Source organism: Centroberyx gerrardi, chromosome 1 (assembly GCF_048128805.1).
Source record: "Centroberyx gerrardi isolate f3 chromosome 1, fCenGer3.hap1.cur.20231027, whole genome shotgun sequence".
NCBI lineage: Eukaryota > Metazoa > Chordata > Actinopteri > Beryciformes > Berycidae > Centroberyx > Centroberyx gerrardi.
Window position 1 is genome coordinate 12680030 of NC_135997.1, and position 18029 is coordinate 12698058.

Genomic DNA, 18029 nt, shown 5'->3' on the forward strand with positions numbered 1-18029 from the left:
TGCTCATCTGATGTCTCGCTGCTGAGAGGAGCTCCAGGAGAGCCAGGACACACAAGTTTGATTCAAACTGTTGTGGAGCCTGGTGTGTTTTGTATTATATTTGTGAAGCAGACGAGAGAGCACCTAATGAAGCAGCAGTCACTGAAAGATGACATAAGAGTCAAAGGACATTCCTTTGGCATTTTTTATGCTTGCTTGAGCCATTGTCAAGCCCAATTATTCCAAATATTTTCCCAGGATTATTTGGCCAAATTATGATGTGTGGTGATCAGGGTGGGAAATTAACATCAGCTACCAAACAAACACTGGTAAATAAGCCACTTTGGTAGGAAACCAACCATCATTTGAAGGTGCTCTTCTATTCTAAAAATCTAGTTGCCTGTTAAAATGGTGAAAGTAGCTGGTGAATTTCCAGATGTCCTAACCACTGTGGGCAGCAGACAAAAAAGTTAGTCCCCTTCCCTTCGGTGATGACTGTGAATTGTTACCTTGAATGAGATTCTTGAATAACAAGGAGTCACATTAGTAAAATATGACATGGGCCTAGTGTTTCACAATTTGAGAACTTAAAATGTTCATTTATAATTGAAGGGCATTACAGATTTTTACGGAGCCTGCCTTAACCTGTGAAGCAAGTCTTTTTAATGTTAGTTGCTTCTCTTTTTGTTATTTAATAGATTTTATGTTAAACAGTGAGGCCTTTTATCACCAGGCCTCTAGATCTGTCACTCTGTTTATTTCAACACTACTGAAAGCCTGTTGTATGTTTCAAGGAAGGGCTTTTTTATTTTTATTTTTTTTTTAGTTAATAGCAAGAGCAAAACACAGTATGCGACTGGCCTCCAGGAGATGTTATTGTATCACTAGTTTTGGTTACTGTATGAACGTAGGAGGTCACTGAGGGCCGATCAGGTTTTGTAACATTATCTTCAGCAGGCGGACAAACGTGCTTTTGAATTGACTTGAAGGTCCGACAGCCACAGTCAGGTTAAATTAGTTTTTACCAATAAGTGTTTTAAAGGTCAAATGGCTTTTTCCACCACAGACCTGTCCTATGTTCACCTCATGTAACATGTTGCATGTGTGTTGCTCTCTCACAGCACTAGATGGGGCTCTTCGCTCAGATATGTGAACTTGATACTTCTTGTGTCTGTGCTGATGTTGAGGAACAGTTTTTGTGTATGTGAATTCAGATTACAGTTGTGAGATTTAGTCCATATATCATTGTCCCAGTGAGTTTAAAATAACAGTTTGCCAACAACAACCTCTCTCTGCCTGACAATCTCAAGGTCAGATAAATACTGATAAAACCAGATGAGTTGAAACTGGGACTCAGTTTTAATAAACACGCCAACTTAGGCTGACATGAGAAGCATTATTCTGCTGTCTTTGCTATCCTGATAATGTGTCATTGTTGCAGGTTACCTGTTTTATGGTTGTTTTCAATTAAAGTTACCAGGAGAATAAAAAAAAAACTGCCAGAAAACCATTAACAAGTACCTCAAATAGACATAAAACAGGCTGTTAAACTGCATTTAAAGAGCAGCAGCTGTTCAGTGTTTCCAGCACAGAAAGGATGTCTGGAAACTGTCTGGAGTCACTTCCTCACATGATGTGTCTCTTCCAGATTTTATTATTTACCCATAAACACTTGAGGTGTAGATGTGTACATGTGACAGATGCAGATATACAGAAATTCTACATGAATATACAGCATGTATATGTATTCTGTGATGGGGTGTATGAAGTCTATAAAGCTGTTGATGTGATTAGACTGTGGAGAGCCACAGAGAGCAGAAGGGCCAGCAGGCTGAGAGACTGGGCAGCTGCAGCGTTGTCGGGGTCGGGGTCGGGGTCGGGGTAACCGTGGCTCGTCCTGCAGGAGTTCTTCACTTCATCATACGGGATAGGCACATCATCTGGAACAGTGCCGTTCAGGCTGTCACGCACCTGAGAGACGCAGGATTAGACAAGAGATTAGACAAGAAAGCAAAAACACAGATAGGGTCCAATTAGCGCTAAATCACCAGTCTAATCTAATTGCCCCCGTTAGAAAAGGTGCGTTTTGATTGCAATGATTTTTCTAACTCAATTTAACCTGTGCGCATATTTAATATGCATAATTGAAAAAATATTTTAGCTTCCATTTGAGATCCACTGAACACAGATATTTACTCTTTACTGAATGATCGGCAATATATTCTTTTTGGCTTTACTTTATGTTGCTGCGGCCCCGTCTCCAGGACGTATAAGAGGAGCATGTTGGGGCTTTGAGTCATGATTTTACCAATTTTTATTTTCATTTTTTTTGTCCAAGAACCAAATGCGACAATTCATACATTACTGGACTTATTACTGGAGTTATTACTGAACAGCGATTAAGGACTTTTTGCCTGCATCAAAATGCAGAAATTAGCAGCGGTAGTCTTCACTTGGTACAGATTGCAAAATTTGGCACACACTGAAGCCTATTTGCCAGAGGGGCAGTACAAGACACTGGTTGTACTGGGCCACTCCCAGGTGTGAATGTGTGTGTTTTGGTACCAAATTCATGCATATCAACACTCATTCTGCTAATTACATGCATAACAAATCAAATAAAAATCAACACGTCCTCCAACCCTCTGGTCCCTTTAGCCAGAAATTTAGCCATCAGTGGACTCGTCACATGACTTGCGATGTTTTCTGAGTCATCGGGGTCTAATGGTGCAGCAACATATGATTTACCAAGCAACACTTATGTCAATAACATGAACAAAGGACAAAAAGCTTTGCTGATATGCATGGTAAAACTAACCAGTCAGATTTTTGAGTTTGATGTAACGTTCTCTCCCATACAGAGAGAGAAAGAGACGGACCAGGGCTAGGGGTTGGGTGTGTGTGTGTGTGTGTGTGTGTGTGTCCCTCACCTTCTCCACCTCGCTAAGCACTCGGAGAAGGTTGTTTCCCAGAGCTGATTTGACCTCATCGTCAGTCCAGCCTCTCCTCAGCAGTTCAGCCACCAGGGCAGGAACCTTGGACACGTCCTCCAGACCCTCCGGTACTCTGACAGCACGACACACAGGGAACGCCGGGTCAAAGAATAGTGTGTTCATGTGTGTGTGTGTGTGTGTGTGCGTCCACGCCCATTTTGGTGTGTGCAGGAATCACCTCCTTTATCCTTTCACCTACATGTAATAGTTTTAGCTGAACATTGTTGTTAATGTCTGTTATCTCTTTATTGAGAGATTTGTCTGGAAAGAATAGGTTTTTACTTCTTTAGCACTCACACTTAACTTTGCCAACAGTTTATGATTAGTTAAAACTGCAATTTTTTTTTTGTACTCACCTTGTCACCCCATCATAATCTCCGCCAAAACCAATGATGCTGGCCCCAGCCACTTTCTTTATGTGGTCAAAGTGATCTAGAGGGAAAATAATTAACACGGGGAAACATGGGTTTTGGAAAAAAAAAAAGGCAAAAAGGCCGTCAGTATGTTAATGTTTAATCTGGTTTGCAGTAGTTGTCTTTGTGCAGCGGAAGGTTAGAGGTCAAAGTAATAGTAATTTACCGGCGACGTTGGAGAGGTTAGCCGTCTGGCTGCAGGTCACATAATCATTGTAGAAGTTCACCATGACAATGCCTTGCTTTTCACTCTGGGGGAGACAGAGATAGGATGTAATTTGACAGGCAAACTCTCTCTGACCGAGGAACTCTGATCTATAGCTATTAGGATGTGGGAGCAAGCACTGTAATTTCTGCTTTTGTCAGATAGGAGACACTGAATAGTGACTGGAAGTGCAGTTCACAGACGGGGGATGGCGTGGCTTGGGTCAACAGATGAATTCAAACTCAGTGATGCAAGCGTATATTATTGCCCTTTATCTCTCAAGAGTTCCTGCCACCCTGGTTTTACTGAGCTGCTTTTTATCTCTTTATTGATATTTTACAGAGCTACGCAATAACACAATATTGTTTGTTTGCTATTTTATTGCCTTTAGTCGGGAACCTGCTATTGTGCCTCCATAGGTTATGTTGGACACATAATCCTTTCAATCCTTTGAAGGGCTAATTTCATGCAATAAAAATGAATGTGTTATATGAGATAATGTACTGGAAAGATTGACTGTGTTTTTCAGCCTCCCTTAAACAGCCGAACAGTCACAGCGGTGTAATTTTATTGTAGTCTTGTTATGACAAGGCATCTATTGTCAGCTTTCTCATTTTTCATTTCTAACCTCACCTCACCTCATTAATTTACACACACTTGGCTCTGCTCTTTACCCTTCACCCTTATCCACCCCTCCTCTCCTCTCCTCGCCTCTACTCTCCTTTCCTTTCCTTTCCTTTCCTTTCCTTTCTTTTCTTTTCTTTTCCTTTCCTTCCTCTCCTCTCCCCTTGTCTTTGGTATTTCCCAACTCACCACTTTCCTGAGGATTTCATCCGGCACGTTCCTCTTGTGTGGACAGACAGAATAGGCGGAGGAGTGGCTGAAGATGACTGGGGCTGCGGACATGTTCAGCACCTGGTTCATCACTCTTACGGTCACATGAGCCAGGTCAATCAGCATCCCCAGACGGTTCATTTCCACAATCAGTTGCTGTTGTAGGCAAGCACTTTGACTGTTATAATGATCATTCTCAAACATGGATTAAACTGCTCCCCCTTTAATATTTTCTCTGATATTGAAAAGTGTGCGTTCATCCAGTGTACTCTGTTACTGTTGGCACTGTTATTTTAAAAGTCATTTTTCCACCCCTGCTTATACACTGACCTTTCCAAATGAAGACAGGCCATTGTGCTCAGACGGCTCTGATCCGGTGTCGACAAGCCAGTTATCCGCCCTGACAGGACAGACCATTGTTAACACGAATAAGTAAAACTACAGATGTAGAGGAAATGGTAGATTTTATTTCTTAAATCTAGGTTCCATGTAACCAGCTGTCACATGACCTGGAAACACACTAAACTTCCCATCTGTTCATTTTTGAGTTTATTCCCTAAAACATTTGATGATTCCAAGGCCTGCAAAGTGTAATTACTACAAACATACAGTATTTACATATAAGCATGTACCAAACAAGCAAACAAATAAATAAATAAGTAGGTAAGTAAACACATAAATACATTTCGAAGGTGCAGATGGCAGCTTTTTTCCCAATTCCTTGGAAGTTAATAAGGTTTCTTTGGGACACAGATGTGACAGACGTTATTGGCAAAATGATCTTTTCTGAAGAATCAGCAATATGAGCTGTTGTGTGACGGTGGTTAGGCGTCCAGAGAACCTGATACATCTCACACGCCCGCCTGGAGAGAACGGCAGGCCAGCAGGAATCCCCCGGACTCTCCACAACACAACTCTAACAGGTTTAGTGTGACCATGAATCAGCAGGAAATACCCCACACAGATATGGCTGGGCTGCTTTATTAACGTTTCTGCAGCATCCTATATCTGCTGTATTTGAGTGAGAAGCATTGTACTGATATGGTGCATCTAAAGGACAGTGTGATAATGAGACACTGTGTCAAACAAAAAATTATATGGAAGGCAATTCTTCATCTTAGCAATGTGTTTTGTGTGTGTGTGTGTGTGAGACCTACCAGGGTGTGTTGCAGGAGTGTGTGAGGGTGAGGTAGCGGACCCCTAGGTGGTACATGGTGCGCAGGGTGCCCAGACTGCTATCAAGGGAGTGACCCCCCTCCACCCCAATCAGACTAGCTGTCTTGTTCTGCCGGAAGGCCTCCATGATGTCTGTGTAGTGCAGAGAGACGAGAAATTAAAGTGATGCTTCCAACCATAAATCAATGGTGAAGAGGTGACATTGTGTTTTAAAAGGACGATTCCAGCGTGACTGGAGTTTTTACCCATATACCCCATTCCCTTACTGCTTTACATCACTGTCGACAGCTTTCCATTGTTTTTAGAGATATTTGCTATTTTTCCCTTTGTCTTAGTTGTTTTTCAAAGTAAATATTTCCAAACAAACACTGTCTAAATATTACAAGTTACTCCCAGTAAAGAAGAGGGCAGCAATTTAAAGCTGGTTGGTAAAAGCTTGATGAAAGTTTTATTTTGTCATGAAAATCAAACATGTAATGAACAGGAAACTTTAGCCTTGCTTTACAGTGACCTTTCGAAATGTAAAAGTTTACATCCCGATATTAGCATTCTGATGCAAAAATGTGATTGCTACAAGATTTATATGCTTCTCATTCACAGTGATGGGTTGCTGTTTATCGGGCGAATTAAAAGTCTTGGGAGTTGCGGTTTCTATGAAATTGAATGGGAGTGAATGAACCCGAGAGATATGGCAAAAATGATTAAGAAAATATCTTTGATCATGGTGCATGCATGTGAAAACTAACAAAAAACTCATGCTGGAATTACCCTTTAAAATGTCTCTGTGAGAATGTTAAAGTAGTGTTTAACTGAAATATCACCTTGGCTGCTGGTGGCAAACATGAATGTCTCTGGGTATTTCTGACACATCCTGTGGACCACGTCTATCTGCTCCAGCGTCTGTCTGACGGCGTCTTTATACTGAGTGTCACACGGAACATAGGCGGACCAGAACTAAAAGAGGAACGAAGGCAATGTTTGGAGAAATACATTCAGGAGTGAAAAAGGAAAAATTTACTGAGCTCGTACATTTTATTTTCCAGCACCGCCTTCCTTCACATGCAGGCAGATCCACACCTTCACACCTTGGAGCTCCATGGTTTATGCTAAATCATCTCTTGGGCAGGTTATGCATATTCTAAATTCTGTTAATATAATGATTTTGAGTGATCACCTCTATCCCAAGATGCACTTCTTTCCTGATCAGAGCAGTTTATTTCAGAATGTGAATGGGAATGCCCCCTATCAGCAAGGCCCCAGTGGTTACCGAGCGGTTTAAAAAAAATCATGATATTGTGTTCTCAGTAATTGAATGTGATCCGATCAATACATTTCATGGAAGATTATCGTTCGTTGAGGATTCTGAAATGGCCTCTGAGACAGTGCTTTACACAGCAATTATGAAGATAAGATGCGGAGGCAGAGGATAATAATGAATCCCTTGGCCTCTAAGAATGGGCTGAAATTATGCCAGAAAACATTCACTTCACATTATCAGAGCAGCAGCATCACTGAGCACAGTCTTTACATCGGTGTTTCCTTCCATTTTTCCATCCCATGCCTTGTAAACTCCATGCATGCACAGTATGTACCTGTGCTCCCAGCCGCCCCTCCTTGATCTTAGGGATGTTGGTGTGGGTTGTGGCGAGTGTGTTCAGATCCACTTTGTTGAGCTGGTTGTTGAATTGCTTCCTCAATTGCCATGGCAGGTCGTTATGGCTGGAAGATGAGCGGGCAAAGGGCACACAGAGACAGTGTGATGTGGAGATCATGTTCTCATCATAAACAAAGTTGACTTGCTCTTGTTTGTCCAGATGAGCACTAGGAACTGTCTGCTTTTATTACACAGAATATAAATGTTTACTGCTCATAAAGCAGGCAGGGCAGATCACATAATCGCAACCGCTGTGTAGGGAACATCTCACTTTATGCAAAAGCAGTTCCCCCGCAGAAGTAATGCATAACCCCGACACATCACTGTGTTCACTGTGGCAAATTAGTTGCCACAGAGTAACACATTGTTTGGCTCTTGCGGTCGGTGAGGAACAGTCACTTACCCGTCGATGAGCGGCGTCTCAGACATGAGCCTCAGCGCTCTGGCCATGTGTGTGTCTTGAGCCGAGATGAGTGTGAGGACACAGGACATGACCCACAGCGCCCCACACACACATGTGTTAACCTTGGACTGCATTTCTTACACACACTCACACACAGTTAGACACTCTCCCCCCCCCCCCCCTCTCTCTCTCTCTGTCTCTCTCCTTACCTTTCCTCCCCTTTAGCCCAACTGCCTGACCTTTCTTTACCCTCTAAAGGATCCTAATTCTATCAGCCGCTGCTCTGCCAGAACCTCCAAGTTCTCTCTGATCTTTCTGACTTGTCTCCTGCCAGTCTTTAAGTCTTTAATTTGTCTCTCTGCAGATTCCTCTCAGTCCGTTGGATTCTCATTCCAGATTTGTCTGTGTTGGGTTCTTCTTTTGAATGTCGACTATCTTTGCTGGTCGCTCCTCCTCTAGTCTTGGGTATGCTCCTCTTTATAGCTCAGTCATAAAATGTCGTACAGTAGCTTAAACATTCTCACCACCGCTATGATTGTTAGCCAGCACATGTTGGTTAATGTATAATGCGCCATATGACTGGTTTGCTAAACTGCACGAGTCCTGATTAGACAAGAATGCCACTGATTTCACAGTTCCATATACCTTATGTTATTCCTGTGGCCTTGGAAACTTCAGTAAATATTTGTAAACAAGATCCTTTTCCAAAGCTAGAAACCAGAGCGCCAACACAGCAGTCTGGAGCTTCTCCATTGAAAGGGAGAGTGACTTTGTGGGTTTACATAATATTTGTTTGACCTTTACCATCCAAATAAGCTTCATCTTATTGTAGTCATAGTAATTCTTAACTTTTTTAGTCATTACATTTGCATAACAACACATATTAAAGAGTAGAATAAGCTCTCCTTTCTTTATGTCTGGTCATAAGAACCAGAGGTGAATGCTGATTAATACAATATGAGCTGTTTTGGGGCACAGGCAAAGCATATTATTGATATGTTGATATATTGAGACGTTATTAATATATTGGAATTTCATGATATCCCCCTTGAAGACTAGGATTAATAAGGGACAATATTGTTCATTATAAATAAGGCTGAGGAGATAAATGATAAATAAAGCCAAACTTGTGCACTTCAGACTCTACATGAAGAGACTGCATTTTTTATTTATTGACTCTTTATTTAGCCAGGCTGGTCACTTAAGCCCAATTTCTTATTTACAAGGGTGGCTTGGTGGTAGACTAGCTAGCCGTCAGTAATGAAAAGGTCATCATCTGCTCAGAGTCTGCGACCAGAAGGAGCCGATGTCCATCTACTCAACTCCATATGTTCAATGAAACATATGGAGAACATATCAGGAACATCAACGTTTCCTGTGTTATAGTTTTCTTTAACATCCAAATTCTAATCAAAAATACATTAGCACCTCCAATCACAAGAGAAATTGTGTTTTATGTCAAGTTAAGAGTCTATGCTCACTGCTTCCCCTGGCACACAGAACAGGACAGATGTTTCAGGTCATGATGTTGTGGAACATTTGAACTGTACAGTCAGTAATCTCACTGATAACATGACTCCTCTAAAAGTGAAAACATTCCCTGGCAAGCAGACCGCACCCTGGAGGAGGAAATGATTTAAAAGTGTTCCCTGATATGGCAGCATCAGTGTAAGATATACCGTAGAATGACGGCCGCCCTTTGTTTTTTTGTAAATATCTGACAAGTGTCTCTTATAAAAGCACAGATTCATTGCTCGTGTCATAACTGCACCGTCTTATCTCCAAGGTTGCTCTCCCATTAGGTGATAAAGACGACAGCCCTCTGTCAATGACAGCTAGTTCACTTAGTGAAATTGCTAAATGAGTAACATTTATGAAGTTAGTGATGCAATAGTGCACATTGTCATAAGCCCTCTGCATTTGATACTTGTTATCATGTTATCATTGTTATCATAAGTCAGTGAATCTAGGTGTTGGTTATTGTTGACTAGATGGTTTGCAGTCACAGTGAACCAATAAGAAGATCACACCATTGTCTGGGGTGTTGCTTGAAGAAGAGCTAAAAAGTAAAACACTGTTTTGAAATCAGGTCTGTTTCCATGACAGCATTATTACTAATACCAGACCAACACCCATATGAAATAGAAATTATCTTGAACAGCAGTGTTTCGTTTCCCATATAATCAATGTGGAATAGGAACGTGTATTTTGGTCGGACGGATGCTAGACCGCTGACCTCATGCAGGCGCCTGCAATCACTCCCATGTCAATTTGGAGTCCATGTGTATTCAGCTGAATGTTCTTGAATTAAGGAATGAGCCAGTCTCCTCTCATCACCCCTCCCTTCTTACTCACACCAGTTGTGTGCAGATGTGTGGCTTCATCCTGCCATGAAAAATAAATGCTTCAAATTCTTCAAACTATATGGCAAATGTGTTCCAGATAATGGTAATAGCTGTTTGGACAACAACCATCTTGGACAGAAAAGACTATAATTGGGCTAATTATAGGCAGTTATGACTAGATGAATAATGGTTTCTGCGAGCACAGTAATCACAATTTAAAACCTACCAGTAAATTCACAAGCTTCATTTGGAGTGCTGTCCCGCTGTTGACATCCACTCTTTTGAATAACAGTAGTGAGGGTTTTCTACTTCATGCCATTGATCAGTTGGGTAATTAAAAGGGTTCCTGTTTACCTGATTAAAGGCAGACAGGACAAAGACGGGGTGTCTTGGTAAGTGGATGCACTGTCAGGGGGAAAATGTCCAGGGACTGTTTGTAATGATATGTTGTTATAGTCTATTCCTCACTTTCCTGGGTATCTTCTTAGAACTGGCTGGAAAAACAGAGAGAATTGGCTACTGAAGGAGTGTGCAGAGCTAAAAGGTTAAAGCCAGCTTGTGTGAAAGCGTGGGTGTGTGTGTGTGTGTGTGTGAGAGAGAAAGGCTGAAAGGACAGAATAGATCCTCCCAGTTGGAGAGAAAACATGATGTGGCCTTGTTCACATCACCCTGATAACTGGATGATAACGCCTCTTCCTTCCGAGAAAAAACATCTCAACTGTTACAGGAACTTCACTGAATGAAACAAACAAGCTGAAACATTCAAGATTCAAACCAGTTAAAAGATCTTATCATGCCTTTTGTTTCTTTAAAACAAAAATGGAATTAATGGGGTTTGTTTTTCAACATAATATGTCGAGTTAGTGTGAGTGTTGGGTGGAAGAACTCAACTGTAAAACGTCCCCATGTTGGTATATAATAATAATATAATAGCTCAAAAGGATGGATAGGTATTTCTTACCTCATAGTGAGGCTGCCTAAATTAGTATCATCTTTTAAAACACTTTCTAAAACTCACTTTTATAGACTTATGTATGAATCTTCTATTGTCATTGACTTGCCCTTGGTATGCTTTTACTTTTATGCTCCTGCTTTGCTCACATTACATTTGCTTTTACTGTTAATTTAATCTTTTGTTTTTATTTACTCACGGTTTCTATTTCCTGCTTGCACTTTTCATACTTGTCAACACTTCCTCTGATGATTGCCTTCTTCACAGCAGATGCCAATGTATTTACAGGTCAAGCCAGCCAGAAATAATCAGAAAAATGCTGTAAATTAGGCTATTTTGCCTTACAAATATATACATAATATATTAAAAACTTTGGGTATGCAGGCTAGAGGATTGGAGCTGTAGTCTGGTATAAGTTTTGTGATTGAGTCTTGGTTTGTGTATTGTTAGCAGCCCTCTATACTATATATAGTACTTTAATTTACTAGAGATTCCTCCTTATATTCATTATGCTGTTTGTGGCTCTTTACTCCTCAATAAGGGTTTTAATTTGTTCTGTGTTTTTTTATTCTAGTTATCTTGAACCCGCATTTTACAAGTGCACACACATTGTTGCACATGCGCCTGTTGTTCAACCACTTCCTCAGTGCTTTCCTGTGTGACTTTACCAATATCACGCAGCTGTAGACACATCAGCGTCATGATGTGGGTCCACCCACAGACACCCACAGTTGATCTATTTACATTTCCTCTTTTTAGGATATTAGCCAGTCTGGTCCTCAGTAGGTTCCTCAGAGAAGGACAGATGTACAAGCAGACAGGATAGGCTGCACGGACAGTTAAAGGACGGGACAGAGAGGGACAAGCAGTGCTACAGAGAGGTAGCAGAAAATTAGATAGGCAAGGCGGGCAAAAAGAGAGACACAGGCAGTTATTCAAACAAGCGACAAACAGAGGCGGACTGAGGACTGATATGGCCAGGCTGGATGTCACAGAAACCTTCCATGGTATTGCTTTCCCCGGACACCTGCATACCCAGGATTCCTTGCAGTATGCTCTCAGATTCCCGTTCCAGGACACAGACATCCTCATTGCTACGTATCCCAAGTCAGGTAAGAGGAGAAGATCACCTGGACAACATACACATCACTAAACACAACTTGAACAAAAATGATTTTAATTGTGGAAAGCATACATTTACATGATTATATTGATTTTTGTTGAAGTTCTACACTTTATTGCCATCTCAACATGGCAAATCCCAATCAACTATGTTGAGATGGCAATAAAGTATTGGACTTGAACAAAAATCAATTTAATCATGTAATACTGTGACTGGAATTTAGATGATGACTTATTATTCTGCCATGACTTGGCTTTTGATTGCTGGTTAATTACCTTAGGGATTGTGTGTTGGTTTTATTGATGAATTTCTGCAAAGCCTTTTCCCAGATATCTCTCCCTCTGAGCACAACATCTATGCTTTGGCTCTCATATAGTCCAGGATCGTTTTGGTTATGTATAGTCCAGTTTTAGACCAAGCAGTAAATACATTATTACACATTTAAACAATGCATAAGCAGCTGTAAATATCACAAATATGCACCAGAGAAGTCCATATGTACAAGATAATGCTTTATCTTGTAGTCTAAGATGTAGATGTCTACTAAACTTCCACATTTAAACCCTATGTAGCCTAATTTTTGCGTAGATGTCTATAATCATTTTGGCTCTTTGATCGTCTCTTCTCTCTCAACAGGGACGACATGGATGCAGGAAATAGTGACTCTCATATGCAGCAAAGGGGACCCCCACTTGTCCCAGACTGTTCCAAACTGGACTCGGGCCCCCTGGCTGGAGCAGTTCTACAGTGCAGCGGTGCTGGAGGCCTCGTCCCGGGGCCCTCGAGTCATCACCACACACCTGCCTCAGCACCTGCTGGGTCCCGCCCTTCAGGGCTCCAAAGCAAAGGTCACATTACGTGTTTGTTGGTCTGTTCAGAGCAAAGCATGGTTCTACATGTACATGACAGACGTTTTGACTGTGTTGCTCCCCGTTGTCCAACAGGTGATCTATGTGAGCAGAAACCCTAAAGATGTGATTGTGTCCTATTATCACTTCCACAAGATGGCCAAGTTCCTTCCTGAGCCCGGCTCCTTCCAAGACTTTCTTAATCGGTTCCTGGAGGGAACATGTGAGTTGACAAAATCATTAAAATCTTGTGAGGGTGGATATGTTGACCTCAGCTCCGCAGCCAAAAAATATAGTTCGTTTTTTGTGGTGAGATATAAAATGTAACGTTCATTTGTTGCAGCGCAATATGGCTCCTGGTTTGACCATGTTAAAGGCTGGACCGGTCAGACAGCGACCATGAACAATCTGCTCCACATCACCTATGAAGAAATGTCGCTGGTAAAGGAGAATTAATCTAGCGTTATCACACTCTAAATGACCATATCTTATGTATTTTTTTTAATACAGACATGCAGACATAGAACGTTTCACAGGACATACAATGACCTTGTTCCCCAAATTTGTGTTGCTGAGTCATGTCCATTTAAAGTGCTAACATGCGTAGGCGAGGTTGTCAGACAAAGCAGAAGTTCATGGTGTGAAAATTTAATTGCTAACTCTACAGTCACTTCTTGAATCAAAGAGACTGGAGAGGTCAATCAATCAACGTTGCTCGCAGCTAGGGTTAAAAAAAGACTGACAAAACATTACAGAGGACATCACAAGTACAGTTACACATTAAAATACAAGGTGCAAAATCTAAGATCGCATCAGAGAGGGAGTATTATTAAATCTATACACAGTGCTTAAGTACAAATGAAGTGCTGAAAAGTAATTTTGTTTACAGCTATCCAGCTATATGCTTTAATATGGCTTTTCCATACGAGAGCAATTGAAGAATAAATGAATCCTCTGTTTAAAACACAGGCACCCTACTGCAGAACTGCATTTGCCTTCCTGAGAACCTGCGTTTTGAATATGTTTGAATATTATGATTGCTCTCCTCCTGCCATCAGGACCTTGGTAGTGCTATAGAGAGGGTAAGCTCTTTCCTGCAGTGCCCCCTGCTGGAGGAGGAGGTCGGCAACTGTCTGAAACACTGCAGCTTCAGCAACATGAGGGACAACAGGATGGTCAACTACACTCTCATCCCCGAGGAGATTATGGACCACAACAGGGGCTCCTTCATGAGGAAAGGTGAGGCTCTGTTCTTCCAGATGAACTGTTTTCTCTCTTCTGTTCTATTCAACTCCATTCTATGTCTCACAATCAGACCATTGTTATTTAAACAAATATCCTATATTTATTGCTTCGCTCCCTGTCCTCTCCCTGTTGCCTGCCTTCCCTACAGGTAAGATCGGTGACTGGAAAAACATGTTCACAGATGAGCAGAATCACTTTTTTGAAAGCGTCTTCAGGTCCAGGATGCAGGACTGTTCCTTAAAGTTTGTGTGGGAGAGGCAGGATGAGGAGGAGTTACGTGCCACAGAGGGAATCCCACTGAAGACCACAGAAGCACCTGTTATCCAGTCAGCCTGAAAAGATTTGTGGAATCGGCTTGTAGCCTGTGGGACGGATCGTTATCTGATGGTTCTCGACTGGTATCCGCTGTCTGAATCCAACCGGCATGAATTCAGCCTCGAATTACAATGAGGTGAAACTGAGGTGAAAGGCTACAGGGAGAGTGAATGTTCTCAATATGTATTGCACTATTTGCCTACTTGGTATCTTCTCCAGACTTGTAAATCAACCTGATAGCAAGTGGTTGGCTATAGCCTTTACAGTCGCTAAAAAGTTACTGTACTGCAAATGGAAGGACACCTCCGCTCCTACTATTCAAGACTGGTCTAATGCACTTGCCAAAATATCTAAACTGGAAAGAGTCATATATAACAACATAGACTTTGTTAGCAGATATGACAAAATCTGGGCTCCTTTCCTATCCTTTATGACATGATTGGATATAGCCTTGACCTGCTCGTTAAGAATGTTTCATGTGATGTATCATCTTAAAGGTTCTATGTAAATAGGCATGAATTTATTATATATTGTATTTCTAAAATAAGTGCTCTGCTAGTCTAAACACACGACCAACCCCTTTAAATAATTTTGGTTATTTTCACGTGTGGGCCTACATGTGTGCTAGTATGCACCACGTTGCTTGCAACTCTAGGATGTACTGTATAGTGCTAACATGGGCAGGTCCACACTGATGTATGTCTTGTTAATTTCTTCTGTATTACTTTTAGTATGTTATTTATTTCCATTATCTGTATTATTTTTCAATCTTTTATGTTTGTTTGTCAGTCCATGTGTAGGGGGGATGAGGGCTAGGATGTGGGTGTATGAGATTGGGAACATGCTTGGGGGTGTGGGAATTGGCAGGCAGGTGTGAGTACATTTAGTGTCTGTATGAATTGTGTTCTTTTTCTGCTCGCCTGTTTCTGTCTTTATGTAAAACCCTCAATAAAAAGAGAATAAAAAAAAAAAAAAATGTATTGCACTATATGATAACCAGTGCTTGGTACGCATATGAATGTCTTTATTTTTATTCAGCAATTGCATTACTTGGACTGTGGCATTATTATATTTCCTTCATTTTTGTGTGTCAGTGCATTTGTGACCCGTGTGATGTTCCATCCATGAATAAATCTATTAAATCTCTATTAAACTGAATCCTTGCATGGTTAGTCATGAATAGGCCAAATCAGTTCCTTCTCCTTTGTACCGCCACACACTCGCCTCATTAGAAAGCCAATGATACAGGCAATGGACAAGTGGCACTTGAGGTTGTCAATGTACAGTATGTGCAGACAGACTGACAATTACATGAGCGGCACAACAAAGAGCAGAGGGGAAAGGACAGGTCAAAGGCTCCCCGTCCAGAGGGCTGTGTCGTCCTCCTGTGTCCTTTCACTTCACACGCCCAAAGAGAGGTGTTGTTCTCCCTCCAGTTTCCACACACTGGACTGACTTGATCTAATCCTATCAAGCCTGTGTAACAGTGAACATACGGTACATAGTGTACAGAACACACTGTGCTGTTTGACTGCTAGGACGAACTCTGATAACTGTTTGGAAAGGCACCGGTCTGACGAAGGTTGACGTGGACGTTAATGCACAGTAGCTTATATTTGTATACTTTTGTTAGTTGTATCCCACTACAAAGTCAGTTTGTACAACTCTTCAGATTTTGGATGGTGACTCAGTCCTCAGAGGATAAGAACGGTTAGATCTCTCTATCTGAAACTAATTCGACCGAAATCATTTGTATGCAAGGCTGATAGCTATAGGTGAGGAATATAGAGCAGACTGGAAATTCGCCATACACCGCATAATATAATTGTCATTATAGGAAAATGTTTTATATGGTGTGGCAATTATTAAGCTGAAGCCCTCAGGATCTGCAATTCCCAGCTCCAATTCAGTCCTTTTTGCACTGCCATCCAAGTTCAATCAGGACTTAAAATGACTCTAGAAGATTGAAAGGAAAATTATACAGCATTCTTCCATCCTTCACCTCTAAACCAATTCCCATTGCAATTTGCTGTAATTTACGGTATGGCCCCTTTGACTCATAATTTTTTAGGGTCATGAGGCTTCCGTAAGCGAGTACCAACTCAAAGTGTTGGCTAAGAAGTTTTTTGGTAGAAGCACAGCAAGTTTAGAGCCTGTTAATGCTGAGAACATTGTTGCAAACATCCAGGAGCGTCATGGAACTTAACATAATACTTAACTTAATATAATAATAATACAACAACAGCAACAATAACTTGATTTATACAGCACTTATCAAAAAGCCATTAAAAAATATATATATATATATATATATATATAAAATGGATACTGGGACAATTGAGAAACACACTGGAAACACATTCAAAATAAAAACACATTTTTAAAATAAAAATATAGCAACACAGTTAACAAAGTACGTTTTTTAAGAAGTGACGTAAAAGATGATACAACATTTGCTAGCCTCAGTTCTTCAGGCCGGGCGTTTCACAATGCCACACCCTTTGGGCCCTGATGGCAAAAGAAAAGAACAACTACCTTTAGTCTCGAGTCTAGACTGAGGATCACAGGAAGACGTCCCCAGTGTAGCTAGGGACCAGACCTAACTGTGTTTCAAACATGGTTGCCCAAATCTTGAAATCAATGCTTAATCTAACCTAATCTAATCAGTGGAGAGATGCAAAAATTGCCAACTGCTGCATTTTGAATGAGCTGGAGACACGAGAGTGACTTTTGACTGGAGCAGGAATAAAGAGAGTTGCAGTAGTCTAAACAAGACGAGACAGAAGATGACCTTCTTTAAGTCTACAGAAGATAAAAACAACCTACATATGTTTTGTCTTTCAGTTTCAGGAAGCAGGACGGCACTTCCCTCTTTACCTGCTCTTCAAAAGGGAAGTCGCTGTCAGAAATCACTTCTAAAGATCTTGGCCAATGGGTTTGTGTTGAAAGACAGTCTGCCAAAACATACAGATGAGCAACAGACTCACCAACACTAACGTCACTAAGGGTTTTTTTTAGTGGTTTGTTACAATGAAACCTGTTTTATCCTGTTCAGACACAGTGGTATAACACAAGACAAGAAGATCTGCTTGTCTTATACTTACTGTATAACACTATATATTTCCTCTTTTTGTGCACCATTTGATTGTGTATTAAATTGTATTTATGTCCACTGTTGCTCTGTGACGCACTTTGTGATGACCCTGTGTGTTGAAGGTGCTTTATAAATAAATCAAATCTGACTTGACTAAGAAAGGAAACACGTGAATCTGAGTAATAGGAATGGAAATGAATGAACAACTGGGTTGTAAGCTATGTCAGAAATATACTGTATTTAGCAACATCAAGAGGAAGAGAAATAGAATAGAAGAAGTAGAATAGAGGAAATACTCTATTTGTCATTTGTGGTGACCTGGAAGATGTGTCTGTGTCATCTCAATTGACCTATATTGGCATTTATTTATTTATTTATTTATAATGGCATTGAAATTTCTGGGAAAATCATCTCAAATAACAGGCAGACCTCTCATGATTGGATGGTAAT

General features: G+C 40.9%; 2 protein-coding genes across 2 annotated transcripts; one reads left to right on the top strand and one right to left on the bottom strand.

The window, feature by feature from the left end:
• Positions 1-1680: 1680 nt before the first annotated feature.
• On the bottom strand, positions 1681-7824 carry dpep1 (dipeptidase 1). Its single transcript, XM_071919526.2, has 10 exons — positions 7658-7824; positions 7193-7319; positions 6422-6554; positions 5582-5732; positions 4755-4824; positions 4404-4580; positions 3552-3636; positions 3329-3404; positions 2910-3045; positions 1681-1950 (listed from the first exon to the last, which is right to left on the bottom strand). Exons 1-10 carry the CDS (start codon positions 7789-7791, stop codon positions 1750-1752), a joined length of 1290 nt encoding a protein of 429 aa, XP_071775627.2. The 5' UTR covers positions 7792-7824; the 3' UTR covers positions 1681-1749.
• Positions 7825-11731: 3907 nt separating this feature from the next.
• On the top strand, positions 11732-15622 carry sult5a1 (sulfotransferase family 5A, member 1). The gene is made up of 7 exons (XM_071919528.2): positions 11732-12066; positions 12714-12925; positions 13022-13148; positions 13269-13366; positions 13984-14164; positions 14319-14691; positions 15486-15622. The coding sequence occupies exons 1-6, from the start codon at positions 11928-11930 to the stop codon at positions 14504-14506; spliced, it is 945 nt and encodes a 314-aa protein (XP_071775629.2). The 5' UTR covers positions 11732-11927; the 3' UTR covers positions 14507-14691; positions 15486-15622.
• The last annotated feature ends 2407 nt before the right edge of the window (positions 15623-18029 follow it).

What these genes read in the sequence shown, in the direction of transcription:
- sult5a1 (XM_071919528.2), top strand. Translation starts at nt 11,928, where the DNA reads ATGGCCAGGCTGGATGTCACAGAAACCTTCCATGGTATTGCTTTCCCC. An exon ending in TTCAGGGCTCCAAAGCAAAG is followed by an intron (nt 12,926 to 13,021) that starts GTCACATTACGT and finishes GTTGTCCAACAG; the next exon opens with GTGATCTATGTGAGCAGAAA. An exon ending in TCGGTTCCTGGAGGGAACAT is followed by an intron (nt 13,149 to 13,268) that starts GTGAGTTGACAA and finishes CATTTGTTGCAG; the next exon opens with CGCAATATGGCTCCTGGTTT.
- dpep1 (XM_071919526.2), bottom strand. Translation starts at nt 7,791, where the DNA reads ATGCAGTCCAAGGTTAACACATGTGTGTGTGGGGCGCTGTGGGTCATG. An exon ending in AGGGGCGGCTGGGAGCACAG is followed by an intron (nt 6,555 to 7,192) that starts GTACATACTGTG and finishes TTCCTCTTTTAG; the next exon opens with TTCTGGTCCGCCTATGTTCC. An exon ending in GCCTGTCTTCATTTGGAAAG is followed by an intron (nt 4,581 to 4,754) that starts GTCAGTGTATAA and finishes TGCCTACAACAG; the next exon opens with CAACTGATTGTGGAAATGAA.